Source organism: Lepus europaeus, chromosome 8, assembly GCF_033115175.1.
Source record: "Lepus europaeus isolate LE1 chromosome 8, mLepTim1.pri, whole genome shotgun sequence".
Lineage (NCBI taxonomy): Eukaryota > Metazoa > Chordata > Mammalia > Lagomorpha > Leporidae > Lepus > Lepus europaeus.
Genome location: NC_084834.1, coordinates 89,634,494 through 89,653,024, shown reverse-complemented (window position 1 = coordinate 89,653,024; position 18,531 = coordinate 89,634,494). Strand labels below are relative to the sequence as shown.

At 43.5% G+C, this 18,531-nt stretch overlaps 1 protein-coding gene across 2 annotated transcripts in view; it reads left to right on the top strand.

Annotated features, from left to right (window-relative positions):
• PKD2 (polycystin 2, transient receptor potential cation channel) overlaps window positions 1-18,531 on the top strand; it is a 58,970-nt gene that overhangs the window by 15,925 nt on the left and 24,514 nt on the right. For both annotated transcript variants that reach the window (XM_062199887.1, XM_062199884.1), the window contains exons 3-6: window positions 8,069-8,202; window positions 9,886-10,136; window positions 14,909-15,133; window positions 17,861-18,089. In XM_062199887.1, the coding sequence (XP_062055871.1) occupies window positions 8,069-8,202; window positions 9,886-10,136; window positions 14,909-15,133; window positions 17,861-18,089 (839 nt within the window). The remainder of the gene's footprint in view (window positions 1-8,068; window positions 8,203-9,885; window positions 10,137-14,908; window positions 15,134-17,860; window positions 18,090-18,531) is intronic.

The window sequence follows — 18,531 nt, the reverse complement described above, 5'->3', positions numbered from 1 at the left end:
ATGTCAAGTCATGAAAGACTGATTTTTTTTTGACACATTTGAAATTCATAAGTCCCTGAGAAAAACAGTGGACTTCTGTAAATTTTTACAGGGTGTAAAAGATAATCCATTATTGTGCCAAAGTCTTTAACCTCATGAGTACCCAAGTAATGAAAATCGAGAAATGAACAACAAAACCATAACACAATAGGCTGTGTCCTGTGACAAGAGCCCTTCTAGGAAGAAATGTATGTGTCTCTTTTCTTTATCTTTGGATGGAGACTTTCACTTGTTCTTTTAAAAACAAAGGGTGGGGGGAGTAAGACCTTTCATTTCACTTAGGAAAGCTTCGTCAGGATGCTAGTATACAGATAGTTTTCTTGGTCTCCCAGAAAGTCCATGGGGATTGAGTTGTTGCTTGCAAGGCCCAGAAGTCTGTCAGTGGGTTAATCATCACACCAGCAGGGAGCCAATTCCATTCCTGGTGGTAAACATCCTGCCTGCTTCCCACAGAGCTTCCCACAACAAACACCTTCCAGCCTGAAGAGGGTCCATGGGAAGTAACCACTTATGTCTTTGACTATGGCTGGAGAGTTCCCTGTTCTTTTTAATCAACTCATTTTTAGGATCCGGTGTGTAGTGCAGCCACTTTGGGACCCCCCACATTCCATATGGAATGGAGTACCTGGGTTCCAGTCCTACCTCCGCTTTCAATGTCAGCTTTCTGCTGATGTACACTCTGGGAAACAGCAGATGCTCGCTCAAGTGCATGGTCCCTACCACTCATGTGGGAGGCCCAGATGGAGTTCCAGGCTCCTGACTTCAGCCTGGCCATGCCCCATCTGTTAAGGGTATTTGGGGAGTGAACTAGTGGATAGATCCCTCTCTGTGTATATGTCCTTCCTTTCTTTTGCTGTCTTTCAGAAAAGTGGTGACAACAAATGGCAGATCTGTAGCTGTTACTTTAAACTTGACCTTTACTTGCATAACTTTTTGTCTTCTTGCTCATATATATGTCAATAGTGAACATCTTTCTTGTTTTAAAATAAAACAAAACAAAACAAGAAACTAGCCCAGTGCAGGCATTCTCAAAGCCACTTGTGTTAACAGCTTCCACCCTTTAAAGATTCTTACTACAACTTATTACTTAACAATTTTCTTTGAAATTTTAACCCAAATTGGATTCAAATGTTTGGGGGTTTGCCTTTATTTCATGGACTCTCTTATTGATTCTGCAATCTCACTTTGGCCTCCTAAAAAGCCCTCCCCAGACCTCTGGGGAATGGGGGTCTTTTCGTTGTCAAGTTCTGTGGGCTGTTGTCAGCCTCTCTGGCATCTGAGTGCATGGCACTCAGGATTCTGGAAACTTCTGTCTCCGGGTTCTGTGACTTCCGTGTCCCTCATTGCTCTGTTCTCTTCTAAACATGTTCAGACAGCGTGTCCTCTGTGACTGAATCTTGGACTTTATGTTGCGGTGAGCGTTTCTGCAGACACACTTCAACCAGCGCATGTATGCTCCTGACTCCGTAACTACACCTCTCTGATGGGTGCAAACCCCAAGCCAACTTCTACTGGACATATCCAGTGGGATAGCTCATGGGTACCTCATCCCTAAATCCAAAACCTGCAGTCATCGTTCCACCCATTCACACCTGCTTGCCGTGTAGCACACAGAATGGCCCCAGAGAAGGTTCAGGGACCTGCCTACAGTTTGGCCCAGAAAACAATCTTTGTCACCCCTCATGCTTCAAGATCAGTGCAAGTGCCAGGTCCAGGAAGAGCCTTTATTGGCACCCAGCTGAACCGGCCCCTTCCTGCAGGCTGTGCTGCGGGCGCTCTGGACCCACCTCTGTCAGGTACACCCCTCCCTGTGGATCGCTGGCCCAGTCCATGCATCCGACTCCCTGACAGCAAGCCGGGAAAGGATGCTCTTTTGCACATCACAGGGCAGGCACAGAATGTTGACAGTGTTGGCCACTCCCATGAGCTCTCTTATCCACTAATGCTCCTCGTTCACCAGTGCCCGGAATTTTTTCCCACTACTGGTACCTACTGAACCAGTTCCAGCCTGAAATTTCTTCAATTTGTGTAGCGCACTAGCATTGAGATGTGCACTTGTGGTCGGTAGAGTCCCTTTGCGTCTATGTCCTTTGTCTTCATCAACTCCTGAAACAAGTTAGGTTTCTCTTGAACATTGGTGGCTTTACTTTGACAGACAGCCTTGACGGCTCGATCCAGGGCATCTGGTGCTCCCTTTCTGTTAGATTCAGGTCTATTTTTGTGGTACTTTTGGTTTCCTCTTTGGCCCAAGGGTTATTAAGAGAAAAAAAAAATACTTTATCCCTCAGTGACTTAATTTTGTATGTGTAAACTTGTGTATTCCTGTGTTCATTTTCAGAATTCGTGGTTAAAAATGTTGCCTGTTTGGTTTTTGAGGTTTGTTTGCTTTCTCTTTATGGTATAAAACAACAGAAAGGTATTACCTGCACTTGGAAAGGAGAGAAGTCTGAAACCAGGATGCTGATGGGCCATGTGCCCCCGGCAGCCCACAAGGCCCCTCCTGGCCTCTGCCTCACTTCTGCTGGCTTCCCAGAAGTCCTTGGTGGCCTCTGGGTGCACCTGCATCACTCCAATCCTCTGCCTTCATGCACACGTTGTCTTAGGACACCTGCCTGGTTGCTTTTTAGTTTTAGGGATTTACTGAAGCTCCCTGTGTGGCCCAGCATATTTACCAATGTTTGTAAATGTTCCACAGATATTTGAAAAGTAATGTCAGTAATCCCTTTTGGTACTGAATGAAGTTTGATGTATACATTCATTTCAAACCCTTAATAGTCCACGTAAATTTTCTCTCAAAAGTTGAGAGATGGTAGGGTTAAAGTTTCCAACCACAATTATGGCTTAGATATTATATTCCTAGCAAGCATTGTTCTATGTGTCTGGATGCCCTGTTATTGAATACATGAAAATTCATTATAGTTCACTCATAGTGCATGGCATCATTTTTCACTCTAAAGTAACCTTTTTATCAAACTCAATTCTCACCTTATCATCTCCTTAGTCAGATGATTACAATTCCACTTAACACTTTTTTTTCAAAGGTTTATTTATTTTAAAGGCAGAAATGAAGAGAGAGGAGAGAGACAGAGAGACAGACTGATTGATCTTCACTCCCCAAATGGCCACAACAGCCAGGGCTGGACCAGGCCAAAGCCAGGGGTCAGGAGCTTTCTCCAGGTCTGCCACATAGATGCAGGAGCCCAAGCACTTGGGCCATCTTCTTCTGCTTTCCCAGGCACATCAGCAGGGAGCTGGATCAGAAGTGGAGCAGCCTGGACTCCAACCGGTGCCCTTACAGGGTGTTGGCCCTGCAGACAGAGGCTTAACCTTCTATGCTATAGTGCTGGCCCCACCACTTAACACTTTTTTTTTTCCTTGATAGATTTATTTATTAACATTTTTAAAAGCTTTTTATTTAATGCATGCTTTTTTCATAGGTATAACTTTAGGAATATAGTGATTCTTTCCCCCATACCACCCTCCCACCTTGACTCCCGTCCCACCTCCTACTCCCTCTCCTATCTCCTTCTTCATTATGGTTCATTTTTAGTTTAATTTTATATACAGAGGACCAACTCTATGTTAAGTACAAATTTCAACAGTTTGCACTCACGCTCACACACAACATATAGAGTACAGTTTAGGAACAAGTTTTGTAGTTAATTCTCATAGTACAACTCATTAAGGATGGAGGACCTACGTGGGGAGAAGTGCACAGTGACTTCAGTCACTTAACATTTTTAAAAAGATATTTGTTCCTGATATATTTTCTCATCCCTTTATTTTGAATGGGTTTCTTTTAAAAATTCTAGAGGCAGACCAGTGCTGCGGCTCAATAGGCTAATCCTCCACCTGCGGCGCTGGTACTCCAGGTTCTAGTCCCGTTTGGGCGCCAGGTTCTGTCCCGGTTGCTCCTCTTCCAGTCCAGCTCTCTGCTATGGACCGGGAAGGCAGTGGAGGATGGCCCAGGAGCTTGGGCCCTGCACCCGCATGGGAGACCAGGAGGAAGCACCTGGCTCCTGGCTTCAGATCTGCACAGGGTGCCGGCCGTGGTGGCCATTTGGGGGAAAGAACCAACGGAAAGAAGACCTTTCTGTCTGTCTCTCTCTCTCACTAACTCTGCCTGTCAAAAAAAAAATTCTAGAGGTGCATTTTTTTTATCTTTTTAACCCGTAATTTAAAACTCCTAACCTAATAAATTTAATCCCTTCACATTTCATGCTTCTGTCAAATCTCTGTCACTTTTATTTTTTTTTCTCTCTTTTTTATGTTTTCCTGTGGTTTTCCTTTTTCCTTTTGGTAAATTATACAATTTTTCTTTGCTTTTTTATTCTAGTCATTTGGCATTTATATAATAGATATGCTTCTACCATACCTGTTATTTGTTGTAATATTTGAACCTATGTTTTTCAGCAGTATCAAGAATAAAATAATATCCGTGAGCTATTTTGAAATGGTAGACTGTGTTTAAGGCAGCTTTTGTTAATTTAGATGCCAGCTGTTTGGAGATGCCATGTTTTAACATATTTTGTTCTGCCTTATTTTGTAGAAAAATGGAAACAGGGTTACCATAAGAGATAAATAGCAGAAGAAATATTTGCACATACAGAGACAGTGGATGCCACCTTGCAAGTGGGCGTTCTCCACCAGGCACTAAAGGGGAAATGATGTGGCAGTTTCTTGCTTCCATTACTTTTAGAGTGTGCAGATATCGTCGCATGCCTTTCTCCACTTGAGCTTCATAAACACTGTAGATATCACCATTCTCATTTTCTAGATCACAGCATCAGGCTCAGGAGAGTTCAGTAGTTGCCCAAGATGCCAAGTCTGCAAGGCCCAGAATCACAAACACGGAAGCAGATAATGGGACTGAGCCAATTGAAACTCAGACCCAAATCATTTTGACTCAGTATCTAGGGATCATTTAGCTGCCACCTACAAAGGCTTATGATTTGGCTAACTCCTGGAGTGTATGAAGCTGTCACTCAAGGATATCCTGGACCAGTCGAGGCCTGGCACAAGGGAGGGACCCAGTTAATGCTGAGGGAATAAATAGGGATTGTTTCTCTGGCTGTCCAGCAGAGGGTGCCATATAGCCAAGGAACTTTGTTGCTTCCCTTTCTATAAATACAGCCATTGAAGCCAACACTGATCCTGAGAATTTCAAAAGTAAAACTCAGTATGGGTTTTTGAGACAGATTTTAAAGTCAGGGCTAAAATCCTTATATATTCATACTTGCATTTAATGATGCCATATTTATAAATAAAAAATTTAAACAATGGCTCACATTTCATTTTTAACAACAAACCCACAGGTAAAAACTCCAGAATACAAACTGATCAATCTAAAGTCCATTAGCATTTCAAGTTAACTGAAAACAATCAACTCAATTGTTTAGTAGGCCTTGGGGGGGGGCTTTGCTACTTACTCTTCCATATCAACTGTGCCCCCTTGAAGGACAGATGCCCTTTGCAGGGTGCAGTGTACCTGGGTCCATCCCTTTGAGGGAGCTGGGGACACCCTCCCTGGGGACACTGGGAGCTGCTTCTTGAAGGCAGAGAAGACAGCTTGCTCATCTGCATGTCTGACACCTGTTCCACGAATGTTAAAACTCCAAGCCCTGGCCCAGTCCGGTTTTGAGAAGCAGCAGGCATGCTATGCTGCGCCTGAAGAGGGCAGCACTTACCCTGATTACATTGGCTCATGGGCTGGCAGGTGAGGGAGCTGAGCAGTGCACAAGTTGTGTGTATTATGCATACTCATCGCTTAATTGGCTGCTTGAGGAGAACTCCAAAGCTGCCTCCTGTCTGAATCCTGATACCCTCTCCCTTCATAATCTTGACTTTCTATGATGCTTGAAAGGGCTGTAAGAAGTCAAGCTTTACTAGGGAGCATTTAATGCCAAAATAATTTCATACAAGTTTAATATGCATTTTGTGATGCCTAAAGACTTACAGAACGAGATCCATGTTAGTCACCTGCTGGGAATTCAGGGCCACTGTCAAAAGAAGTATAAATGCGTTCCTTCCCTTTGAAGCTTTCTCATCAGCTAATTGTAGGAATTACAGCATAGTACACCTGTGATCATTAGAGTCCAGCATAAGAGAGGACTTGTCAAGGTGCTGAGTTTGTTTTTTGTTTTGTTTTGTTTTTGTTTTTTTGACAGGCAGAGTGGATAGTGAGAGAGAGAGACAGAGAGAAAGGTCTTCCTTTTTGCCGTTGGTTCACCCTCCAATGGCCGCTACAGCCGGTGCATCGTGCTGATCCGAAGCTAGGAGCCAGGTGCTTCTCCTGGTCTCCCATGCGGGTGCAGGACCCAAGGACTTGGGCCATCCTCCACTGCACTCCCTGGCCATAGCAAAGAGCTGGCCTGGAAAGGGGGCAACCAGGATAGAATCCGGCACCCCAACCGGGACTAGAACCCGGTGTGCCGGCGCCGCAAGGCAGAGGATTAGCCTGTTTAAGCCACGGCGCCAGCCATGGTGCTGAGATTTGTAACAGGTGTGTTAGAGCAATCCCGGCAAGGAGGAAGACCCTCCACTATTAGATGTTTTATTGCTTGTTGTTTCAAGTTCAGTCACAATCCCTATGGGAATGTTTTTATTGAGGAGACAGGAATTTACAAATTAAGGTCCAGAGCTCCCAGTGAGGATGCCCCCATGAGGCTCAAAGGTGTCAGTTGGTGGAGGCCACGTGGACTGGAGGCCAGCTCCCGGAACCGCAGACCTCGTAGCCCATGTCCATCCCAGGTGAAGAAACAGCTGAGAACTGCCCAGAGGAATGACAGCCAGGACCCCCAGTTGGGGCCAGCCTGCCGAGTGTGGCCCCAGTAGTCCAAGGCCCTGGGACTCAGGGTAACAGGAGCGGCATCACCGTCGCAGGAGGGACGGTGGCTCACAGCCAGTGTGGGCCACTGCCTGGTGTGGGTGCAGCATTTGTAAATGCAGTAATGAATCCTAGAACCTGGGGGAAACTGCATCTGATTTCTGAGTTCCATCTCAAAAGCATTGGGAGAACCACAGAGAAAAGAAGTATAGAGATTTGACTTCCTTAAAACAGATATTTGTCAAGTGTTAGCCACTGGTAGGTAAATGTTAGCTATTTTAAGAACTCCAAAAAATCCTATGGGGTAACTAATTAGTCCTTCTTACAGAAAAGGAAATTTAAGCTCAGAAGGTATAATGAGCTTGCCCAAGTCACATATGAAGTCCGAGTGGTAATTAAAGAAGTGTAATGAAGGAAGTATTTATATAGGGGAAGCAGGGTTAATGTAACCAGAAGAGGGAGGTGAGTCACTGAGGGACTCAGGGAGGGGATGGGATGGCATGAACCCAGTGCAGCTGGGGGAAACTGATTCTCCCGGAAGCAGTGGCCAACGTTAAAGGATGCACAGCCAGGTACATCCAGATCATGAGGGAGTAGAATGTAGGAGTGGAGGGAACAAACCAACCTCTCTCTCTCTCTCTCTCTCCCTCCCCCCTCCCCGCTTTGACTCCCAAGGGGCCCAGTCTCCCCAGTGGCACAGTCCACAGAAACCAGCCTCAGGGGCAGAGCAGGGCAGAGCAGAATGGCTGAAGCACTGATCTGGAGGGAGCCAGGGCCCGGTCTCCTGAGTAGCTGTAGGGAGGGGAGGCAGCAGGTGCATAACTGAGCCTGAAGAGCTCAGCCCAACTTTTGTTGGGCCAGTGCAGCTCAGCTAACTGGGACATAGGCTCCAGTCCTGGAGGCAGGTGGGAGGTGAAACTGAACAGGCCTGTTGGAAGGGCCCAGTGTCCAGTGAAGGCCCCTGATCTTAATTTGATTCTCAATAGTGAGTCAGTGTTGTTTCACATAGTCCAACAAACATGTTTTGTTTCTAAGCTAAAGAGATGAGGAGACGGACTGAAGAGGGAAGGCAAGGGTGAGAGAAGACCTTGTGTGGCTGACTGCCCCTCAGCAGGAACTGTCCTTTCATGAGGGCTTTTGACTGGGTGAACAACGTGTGTGCAGCTTCTTTGTAGAGTTCACTGGGCTCCCTCTGTGTTTCAGTGACCTACGGCATGATGAGTTCCAATGTGTACTACTACACCCGGATAATGTCCCAGCTCTTCCTGGACACCCCCGTGTCCAAATCGGAGAAAACTAACTTTAAAACTCTCGCTTCGATGGAAGACTTCTGGAAGGTATTTGCAAATGACTTTGAAAGTACATCTTTATCACTGAAAATTGTTCATTTAGCTTCCTAAATTCAGTGCATGAATGTGTACCTACAGGGCCTGCTATGCGTTTAGCACTGTGAGATGTTGTAAGTTGAATGAGTTGGTAGAAGTTACTGTTCCCACCTGCCAAGAAGAGTAAACTAGCATTCACTGGGAACCACGCATGTGCCTGCACCATGCTATCTCGTACCTGATTTAATCTCCATAGTCACCTTCCATGATAAATGCTAATAATTGGCCCTCAGTTTGTAAATGAGGAAGAGGAGACTCAAGGTGCTTACGTTGATATGGTCACACGGCTAAGGAATAAGAATAGTGGGCGTTTTTCCAGTCTGACAACCACTTCTTCATTCTAGTTTATAATTCATTCAGTCGTTCGTGATCTCGTAAATAGTGAATGAGGTCTCATAGGACATAAGACCCTGGAGAACAGTGAGATTGCTCTGTGTTGCTTCATTCTCTGTTTCATCTTGTTGATGAGCGTGTATGTCGCTAGCCCCAGCGTGGTGCCTGATTCGAGGTAATCACGTCCTTTCAAAGCCCTGCTAATAAAAAAGTCAACTCAGCCCCTTCCCCAGTTGCCACAGATTCCAGCATAGGAGCAGGACATAAGCAATGAGTAATATCGTAGGAAAATATTAAAAGAATCTAAGAAAACTGAAGGGAAATTGGGAAGGAAATGATTGTTTTCTCTAGGGAGATACTTTTGAAAATTTTTACTAAACCCTGGGTCACAGCTGTTGATTTCACACACTGATAAAATGAGGTCGAAGGAGCCTCTTCACAGAGGGCAAACCATACTTCACAGTATGGCTGTTTTCATCACCCCAGGAGGGCCATCAGCCTGTATCTATTCATCATCCTTCTGATAAGAATAATATGCTGATAATATGACTAGATCTGTATTTAGTTATGCAAACTACCAAGAGCCTTCTCATATTTACAGTTTCATGACACTAAATGCCAACCCAAAACGGTTAGGCAGGGGTTGCGGAGTTCATCATGTAGCAAGAGCAAGCCCATGTTTACAAAGCCCAGTTCACAATGGACTATGACTCATCCAGAAAAAAATGAAACCCTAACAATTGCAACAAAATGAATGGAACTGGAGCCAGAGCCAGAAAGACAAATAATCACATTTTCTTATTTTGTCAAAGTTAATATAGAAACAGTATTCAGAAACAATAACAAAAAAAGAAAGAAGTCCAGACAAATGAAAGACCCACCAGAGTGTAGAGTGTGGCCTTCTCTCTGTGACCATGTGGGTTGCTATTTCTCAAGGGAAAGAAGAATTGATTGTGGTTGTGGATTTATGCAACACCATTCCTCCCTCACCTTTAGTCCTAGAACAGAGCTCAGGGTTAGCATTTGTTAAGCACATACTTGGTGACTTTGTGTCAAGTTCAGTGACCATGCAAAGGACGAGTTTTCCGGAGGCAGGATCCCTGGGTCAGAAGCCCTTGCTCCAGGCTTCACAGCTAGCAAGCTATGGAGCAGCAGTCAAACCCAAATCTTTCAGGTGACAAAACCCATTCTTAGCACTTGCCTGTGTTCCTACAGTCGCCGGACTCAGCTGTGTGAATGGTCTAGGCAGGACCAAGGATAGTCACTTAGCTTGCGAGTTTTCAAAAATACCTTTGCTTGCAGTTCACAGAAGGCTCCTTGTTGGATGGGCTGTACTGGAAGATACAACCTGACAACCAGACTGAAGCTGACAACCGCAGTTTCATTTTCTACGAGAACCTGCTGTTGGGGGTGCCACGTATACGGCAACTCAAAGTCCGCAACGGCTCCTGCTCCATCCCTCAGGACTTGAGAGATGAAATTAAAGAGTGTTATGACGTCTACTCTGTCAGTAGCGAAGACAGGGCTCCGTTTGGGCCACGAAATGGAACCGCGTAAGTGTCGGTGATTCCAGCTACTCAGTGACATCCATTCACTCATTCGTTCCCAACCTCCTGCTGAGTTCATTCCTTTGTTCTCTAACAGGTCACTGAGGGAAGGATGCCTTCAGAGCTCTTCAGTGCCTATCCTTGTGCCATGGCCAGTTTCTTAGATTTTCTCTACCTTTGAACCCCTGTTCCATTTCTACGCACCTGTTTTTCAAAAGGCTAACTTGTTGACCGTACAACCCATGAAAAAGAATGTATCTGAGCCTTTGAAGTTTGCATTTAAGTTGCTGGGGCTGTTTCTGTAGATCCAGTAACATCATCCACTGGATTTTTTTAGTAGGAATTTTTCTGAAATTCTTTTATTAGCTCTTACAAATAGGATTTTGCTCAGAATGTAATTATTTAAAATGTAAGCATGTGAGGCCATTTTCTGTCTGGGTCAAAGCCCATGTGTTTATGGTTTTAACTACAGTATGTATTTATACCTGTGACTGTTTGCAGGTTTTTTGTGCATCTTGGTACCTCTTCTTCATATCTTATATTTTAATGGGGGGTACATAATTGTAATGAAGAAATGGGAAGAGTTGGGGCTGACACTGTGGCACAGCAGGTTAAGAGACCACGTGTGAGGCCAGCAGACAGAAGATATCTCTCTCCCTCTCTTGCTCCTCCCCCTTTCTCTGTAACTCTGCCTTTCAAATAAATAAATCTTGAAAGAAGAAATGGGAAGTCCTTGGAGGCTGTCTCAGGGTGGAACTCTGGGGGTCAGTGTACCACCTGAGTCACTGTGGGCAGTGTTGTTTTAAGCTTTCCTAAACTGGTTCTGTTTGTCTACCTCCATCCTTTTCTCAGGGACTTAGGCAAACCAGAGTCCAGGTTTTTTGAAAGACAATAGGTCAGACACCTTTCGTGACCAGATTCTTTGTCTCCCAATAGTGTATAATCTTATAGCCTCTGTACCAGGCTATAAGAAACAAATCCAATAAAATATTAATCAGGAGACTTGGAACAAAGGGCATGAATAATCTTGAAAGATTTTGCAGCTGAAGGTGGTGATGGCACTTATTAATTCTTCCTTTCTAGTTCCTGCAAAGCATAAGAGTGCCCTTCATCTGTGCCACCTGTCCCGTAGTTTGCTCAGAAGAGAAAGAGGCACAGCCCCCACCACCCCATGCCAGATAGTGTTTATAGATGCATCTGTCATCCGTCCTTTACAAAACCACTCTCTAAAGTAGCTGTCTTCTCCATTTTATATGAAAAACACTGAGGCAGAAAAGTCTGGCTCTTGATGAACTTGTCCCTCTTTGGGGGCCTCAAGTCAGTCCCTGAGTCTGATTACCCAAGGAAGGCAGCCACATCTGTCAGCACTCTGGAGACAGATGTCCTGATGTAGGGTCTCAACTCCATCCTCTAAAGCTTTGAGATTAAATTGACCTCACTGGAAGGGCACCAATATGGAGGAATAATGAGGGAGCTTACTGCTGTTGTCTAGGGGAATATATTTTTAAAAACGTGGAGAGACTGCAATCTCAGGGAAGAGTTAGGGAGAAAACGGCAGAGGAAACGCCATGCAAATTAGAGGGACACTGTGGATCTATGTGGAGGTGTGAACACGCACAGTTCAGGACCCAAAGCTGCAGTAAGAGCTTAGCATGAGTCCGGCTTAGAACCCTGTGGGAGACAGTATACCTGCTAACCTAGAGGGAAATAATGGGGGCACATTTCTCTCTCCCAACCACCCAGCATTGGTGTCCTGTAACTAAGCCAAGAGTGGGCAGATGCCATTTTGAACAGACGTAACAGCTGCACCAGCTCATGTCTGCACCCACAGCAATCAGCTGGGAGGACATACTTGAGGCTGGCTGGGAGAATTGATGGGGGCTGGGTGCTCGTGACTGTGGGAACCTTGTATTCTGGGACTGTGAAAACACTGTGGCTGCATGAGAGGGTACAGGGTATAGCTGAGTCTTTGGGCAGTCACTATGGGCAGCTCCACATGCTCAGGGCTTCCTGATTCCCTGTTGAGGGTCATTGCTGCAGGATCTGTGCTTATACCAAGGACTACACAGATCCTTTATGTGGTTCTTGTGGCAGTCCAGATGAATATTGTACCCACTGGGGCTAGCAATCAGGCATTGATCTGTTTGGAAGAGAGGAGATAAGCACAACACTATGCCAACAGAGCTGAACAAACATCTCCTCTGATAAAACAAACAAACAAACAAACAAAAACCACATTTACTACACCCAATTTGGGAGTCACCTTGGACACTCCCCTCACCTTGGAGCACTGAACAGAACTCCCTGGCCACACTCAGCACATACTCCAGGTTATTCACTGAAAGATCAGATATTCTACTAATCCACAGAAGCATAGTCCAAAGATAAAAGCCATCATAGGAGAAAAATAAACTAACAAGTATCCCCATAAATGCCTAAAAATAAAAACAACAATTCAAGAAACAAGAACAAGGAAAAAAAAAAAGAAACCCTCAAAGGGACACAACAACACTTCAATACTGAAATGTGAAAATGAAGAGATTGAAGAAATGCCAGAAACAGAATTCAAAAACATTGATCATAGGGTTATTTAGAAGTAATCAGAAGCAAATCCACAAAGTAAAGAAATACATACATTACATGAAAGAAAATTTTTCTCATGAACTTAAGGTTTTAAAGAGAAATCAAAATGAAATATTGGAAATGAAGAATCCAATTAGAACAGATAAAAAATATGATTGGAAAGCCATAACAGAATCTGTTGGGCAAAAGAAAGAATATCCAAGTTAGAGAACAAATCTCTGGAAATTTTACAGTCAGACAAAAAAAAAAAAAAGAAGAAGAAGAAATTTAAAAACTAAAAAAACAGTGTTGGAGATCTAAGGGATACTATCAAATGACCCAACATATGAATTCTAGAGTTCCTGAAGCCATGGAAAGAGAGAATGGATTAAAAGACCTTCTTAATGAAATAACTACCGAAAACTTCCGTAATTTGGAGAAAGAGACATCCAAGTACAAAAACCACATAGAACTCCTAATCAACATGACCAGAAAAGAACTTCACCACAACACATTGTAGTCAAACTCTCCACAGTAAAGCATAAAGAAAAGATTCTAAAGTGTGCACAAGAGAAATGCCAGATTACTTTCAGAGGATCTCCAATTAGACCCACAGTGGACTTCTCATCAGAAACCCTACAGCCTAGGAGAGAATGGCAAATATATTCCAAATCTTAAGAGAAAAAAAAAAATATCAACCCAGAATACTGTACCCTGCAAGCTCTCATTATGAATGAAGATGAAATAAAGACCTTCCATAACAAACAAAAATTGAAAGATTTTGTCACCACTCATCCAGCCTTAAAAATATGCTTAAGGACATGCTATATACAGAATCACAGAAACATGGTCATCACTATGAAAGAAGGTGAAGGCAGAAAATCTCACATTAAAGGTAAAAGGAAATCCAAAGTAAACATTAGAAATATTTATGGAAAAACAACAGGGCCAAGTTGTTACATATCAATAGTCACCTTGAATGTAAATGGACTCAACTCTCCAGTTAAAAGACACAGACTGGCTGGCTGGATTAAAAAATAAAACCCATCTATTTGCTGCCTACAGGAAATACATCTCACCAACAAAGTTACATGCAAGCTGAAAATGAAAGGTTGGAAAAAGATATTCCTGCTAACAGAAACCAAAAAAGAGCTGGTGTAGCCATCCTAATATCACACAAAATAGACTTCAATAGAAAAACTGTTAAAAGAGACAAAGAAGAGCACTGTGCAATGATTAAGGGATCAATTCAACAGGAAGATGTGACTATAATAAATGTATACACACCTAATTACAGCTATTACAAGAAATGTTGATGTTCTAAAGGAAGACATAGACTCCCATGTAATAGTAATGGGGGACTTCAACACCCCACTTTCAGCAGTGGAAAAATCAACTAGACAGAAAATCAGCAAGGAAACAATAGTTATTCAGCACTATAGACCAAATGAACCTAATGGATGTCTACAGAACTTTTCATCCTACATTTGCAGAATACACATTCTTCTCACCAGTGCATAGAACTTTATCTAGGATAGGCCACAGGCCAGACCATAAAGCAAGTCTCAGCAAATTCAAAGGAATTGAAGTCATACCATGTATCTTCTTGCCCACAATGAAATGAAGGGGGAGATCAACAACTCAAGAATCTCTAGAATATATGCATACGCATGAAGACTGAACAGTACACTCCCAGATGAACAGTAGGTCATAGAAGAAATCAAAAGAGAAGGCAAAAAAAAATTGTTGAATATTTTTTCATACTATTTGTTGAAATCTTTACTTGGCATAGAATTAATCTGTGTATAAACTTAATTGAAAATAGATCTTAGTAAAAAATGAAAATAGGAGAGGGAATAAGAAAAAGGGTGGGAGTGTGGTGGGGGGAGGGTGAGTAGGATGGGAAAAGTCACTGTGTTCTTAAAGTTGCATTTATGAACTGCATGAAGTTTGTATACACTCAATAAAAGGTTTCTGGGGGGAAAAATTGACCGCACTAAGTCTCAGGACCCTCATCCTAAAATAAGCCAAACCACTGTATGAGAATTAAGTAAGAAAACATGCAGGAAACACTGTGCAAAGCACACCACCCAATCTGATAAGATGTGTTTGCAACTTATTCTTAACCAGGAGCCAGCTGTCTTTGTAGTTGCCACAAATGTTCCACTGATTTTTCACCGTTGGGTTTTTTATTTTGGTCTTTATTTCTCAACTAGTTGGATCTACACCAGTGAAAAAGACTTGAATGGGAGCAGCCACTGGGGAGTGATTGCCACGTATAGTGGAGCTGGTTATTATTTGGATTTGTCAAGAACCAGAGAGGAAACAGCTGCCCAGCTTGCTGGCCTCAAGAAAAACATGTGGCTGGACCGAGGAACCAGGGCAACGTTTATTGACTTTTCAGTGTACAATGCCAACATTAACCTGTTCTGTGTGGTCAGGTAAGTACTGAGGGCAGTAGCCCTCCCATTTCTGTGTGGGTATGTGTATAACCTATTCTGGAAAGAGGTCAGAAAACCCTGGCCTGCAGTTGTCTTCAAGATCCAAACTGATCACAGGGGTGGGGTGAAAGCTGAAAGCTTACTGAGAAAACCATCCTAGCATATTACAAGTTGGAAAAAACCTGTAGTCCAGGTTCATCCCAATATTGGAATCTTTCTAGAAACCACTGTGTTTTTCTAATATTTGTCCTGAGCCATTGTAAGAATGCCCCATCCACTAAGTCCCCCAGCCGTCAAATACTGCACCACTTCCCTGAGTGTCCAGCTTGCAGATGGTGCCCATGCTATTTGAACACAAGGGCAGTTATCAGGGGTAACGCCTGGTGTTCATTCAGTAGAATACCTGGGTACCTGCTCATGCTCAGCACTCACCCATGGCCCATAAAGTGCCATCCCCACATTCTGTGACGTTGCCATCATGACTGCTCTGGAAGATGGTGAGGAAACTGACAGATTCCATTAGCCTCTCTGAGGACTCGTTCATTCATCATTTACTGGATGCTTAATGTTTGCCAGGCACTGTTCTAGTCTCTTAGGACAAAGATCCATGTCCTTGAAGAGCTTATGTTCAATAAGGAAGATATAGATAATAGACAATAAGCAAAAGAAACCATATATATAGTATGTTAGAAGGTAATAAATGATGGAGCTGGCAGTGTGGCACAGCAGGTTGAGCTACTTCCTGTGATGCTAGCATCTGATATGAGCTCTGGTTCAATGCCTGGCTGCACTGCTTCCTATCCAGATCCCTGCTAATGCACCTGGGAAAGCAGAAAGTAGCCCAAGTGCTTGGGACTTTGCCACTCACGTGGGAGACTGAAGTGGAATTACTAGCTTTTGGCTTTTGGCCCAGCCTTGGGCATTGCAACCATTTGAGAAGTAAACCAACAGGTGGAAGATCTTCTCTATCTTTCTCTCTCCATGACTCTGCCTTTCAAATAAATAAGCCAGATTTAAAAGAAGGTGATAAATGCTATTTAGAAAGAGCAAGATATAGTAGAGCAAGGCAAGGGGAAGTAGAGTTTGCCTACTTGAATCTTCCTGGTGAATATGTCACAACACCCAAACACTGGAGTGCAGAGCACCTGTACTTACATTCACACGCAGAATGAGAAGAACATAGTCTCATAATAAGCTGTCATCATTTTTGAGGTTGAACTCAACACTGCTTTACATGGCAGTTGAATATTCCCAGTTCATGTATTTAAAAACTTTTGTCAAATCACATTAGATTAAATAGTAATTGTTGCTAGAGATGAATGAGAATCTATTGTGGTTATTATTGAGCTTTTCCTAATAATTGCAGTTAAGACAGAAAGAGGATAGACACAGACAGGTAGCTCTTATTGACTCTTAAGTAGCTTTCTGTTGATAGATGCCTTGAGTATTTCTTTCATATCCTCCCCATATTGTAAAGATGACCATGGTCAAGGCAGTTACTTCGTTTCTCTACCTGCTTTCTAAGTTGCTGACATGGTGGCAAGTGCAGGGCCAGATGAGGTCAGAGAGAGATGACTGGACAGTCAGAGGCCACTTCCTTCCCTTCCGAGCTCATATGGAGGCTGTCATGAGGCTCCTCACTTCAGTGTCGCTCTTCTGCATATTTGGTTCTCACTTTCATGATCTAACATCTCCAAAGTGGGAATTTGACCCCAAAAATCCTCAGCCCAGTTTTGATACAGTGTCACCAGAACAAATGTCAAATAATGGAGGTTACAGATGATAAGTACTTCTTGAATACCTGTTAAGGATAAGGCTTTGTGAGAGAAAAAGGTACCCCAGAAGCCAGTCTCTTTGATGCTAATGAGGCATTAACTAATGAATGAATAAGAGATTCAGTCCCATATTTGTATATGTACAAAATATATATCCCACTTCTCAACCAGATCATACACGTTTTGAGCACATGGTTTATATTTCTTTGTTCTTTGTGCTGTGCAGTAGAATGACTTGCAGTGAATAGAAGTCCTTAGAAGGCTTGTTTGTTGGGCCGGCGCCGTGTCTCAACAGGCTAATCCTCCGCCTTGCGGCGCCGGCACACCAGGTTCTAGTCCCGGTTGGGGCGCTGGATTCTATCCCGGTTGCCCTTCTTCCAGGCCAGCTCTCTGCTATGGCCCGAGAAGGCAGTGGAGGATGGCCCGGGTGCTTGGGCCCTGCACCTGCATGGGAGACCAGGAGAAGCACCTGGCTCCTGGCTTCTGATCAGTGAGATGCGCCGGCTGCAGCGGCCATTGGAGGGTGAACCAGTGGCAAAAAGGAAGACCTTTCTCTCTGTCTCTCTCTCTCTCTCACTATCCACTCTTCCTGTCAGGAAAAAAAAAAAAAAAAGAAGGCTTGTTTGTTGATGAACTTTTATGTGTAAAAAATTATAAAGCATCTTGAGCAGTATAAGTATCAAAAAGCTGAGGGAAAGCTCAAGAGGAAGTAATCCTTTTGGAGTGAGAGAACTTGGGAAGCCTTAGTCCTTTTAGGGCCCCAAATTCTACAAGTATGGAGTTACTGGCTGTCATAAAAATGTTTTGCCACTAGTAGGGGGTGACTGGTAGGAGTAGTTTCTCTACTTTATACTGCAGGACAGAATAGAAGAATGTGTTAAGAATGTGTTCCTAGCCACCTCCATGTGTTGCTCTTGCTGCTATTGTTTTCATTGTTCTTATTGCCACGCAGGTTATTGGTTGAATTCCCAGCAACAGGCGGTGTGGTTCCATCCTGGCAGTTTCAGCCTGTAAAACTGATCCGCTACGTCACCACTTTTGATTTCTTCCTGGCAGCCTGTGAGATCATCTTTTGTTTCTTTATCCTTTACTATGTGGTGGAAGAGATACTGGAGATTCGCATTCACAAGCTACACTATTTCAGGAGTTTCTGGAATTGTCTGGATGTTGTGATCATTGTGGTAGGTTTGAGGGCAACTCCAAATTCCCCTCTCTGTTCTAAACACATGTGAATGACAGTCTCTGATCGCTGCAGCCCTGTGTGTCTTGATATTCCCAAAAGAGAATCTCAGCCTTCCCCTCAGTAGATCAGCTATGTTGTGTTACTAATTATTTTTTCACTTTGCCTGAATAATCTTTCGGGACATAGAAGTGGAGCAGCATTTCCTGTAAGTTTGCAGCCACATTCATATTGAGAAGAACTCAATAATTCATGTTTGGCTTTGGCATGCTGTGTGAGGTAAAGAGGAGAAAACAATGTTTTATCTTGTTTATTTTGCTCTTTTGCTAATGCTATTTTTTCTTCAACTACTAGTAAAGATTAATTTATGTTTTTCTGCACTTGTGTGAAGTTGTGGCAAGAAGAAACATCCTAAAAATACCTTGAGTGGCAGAAAAAACTTC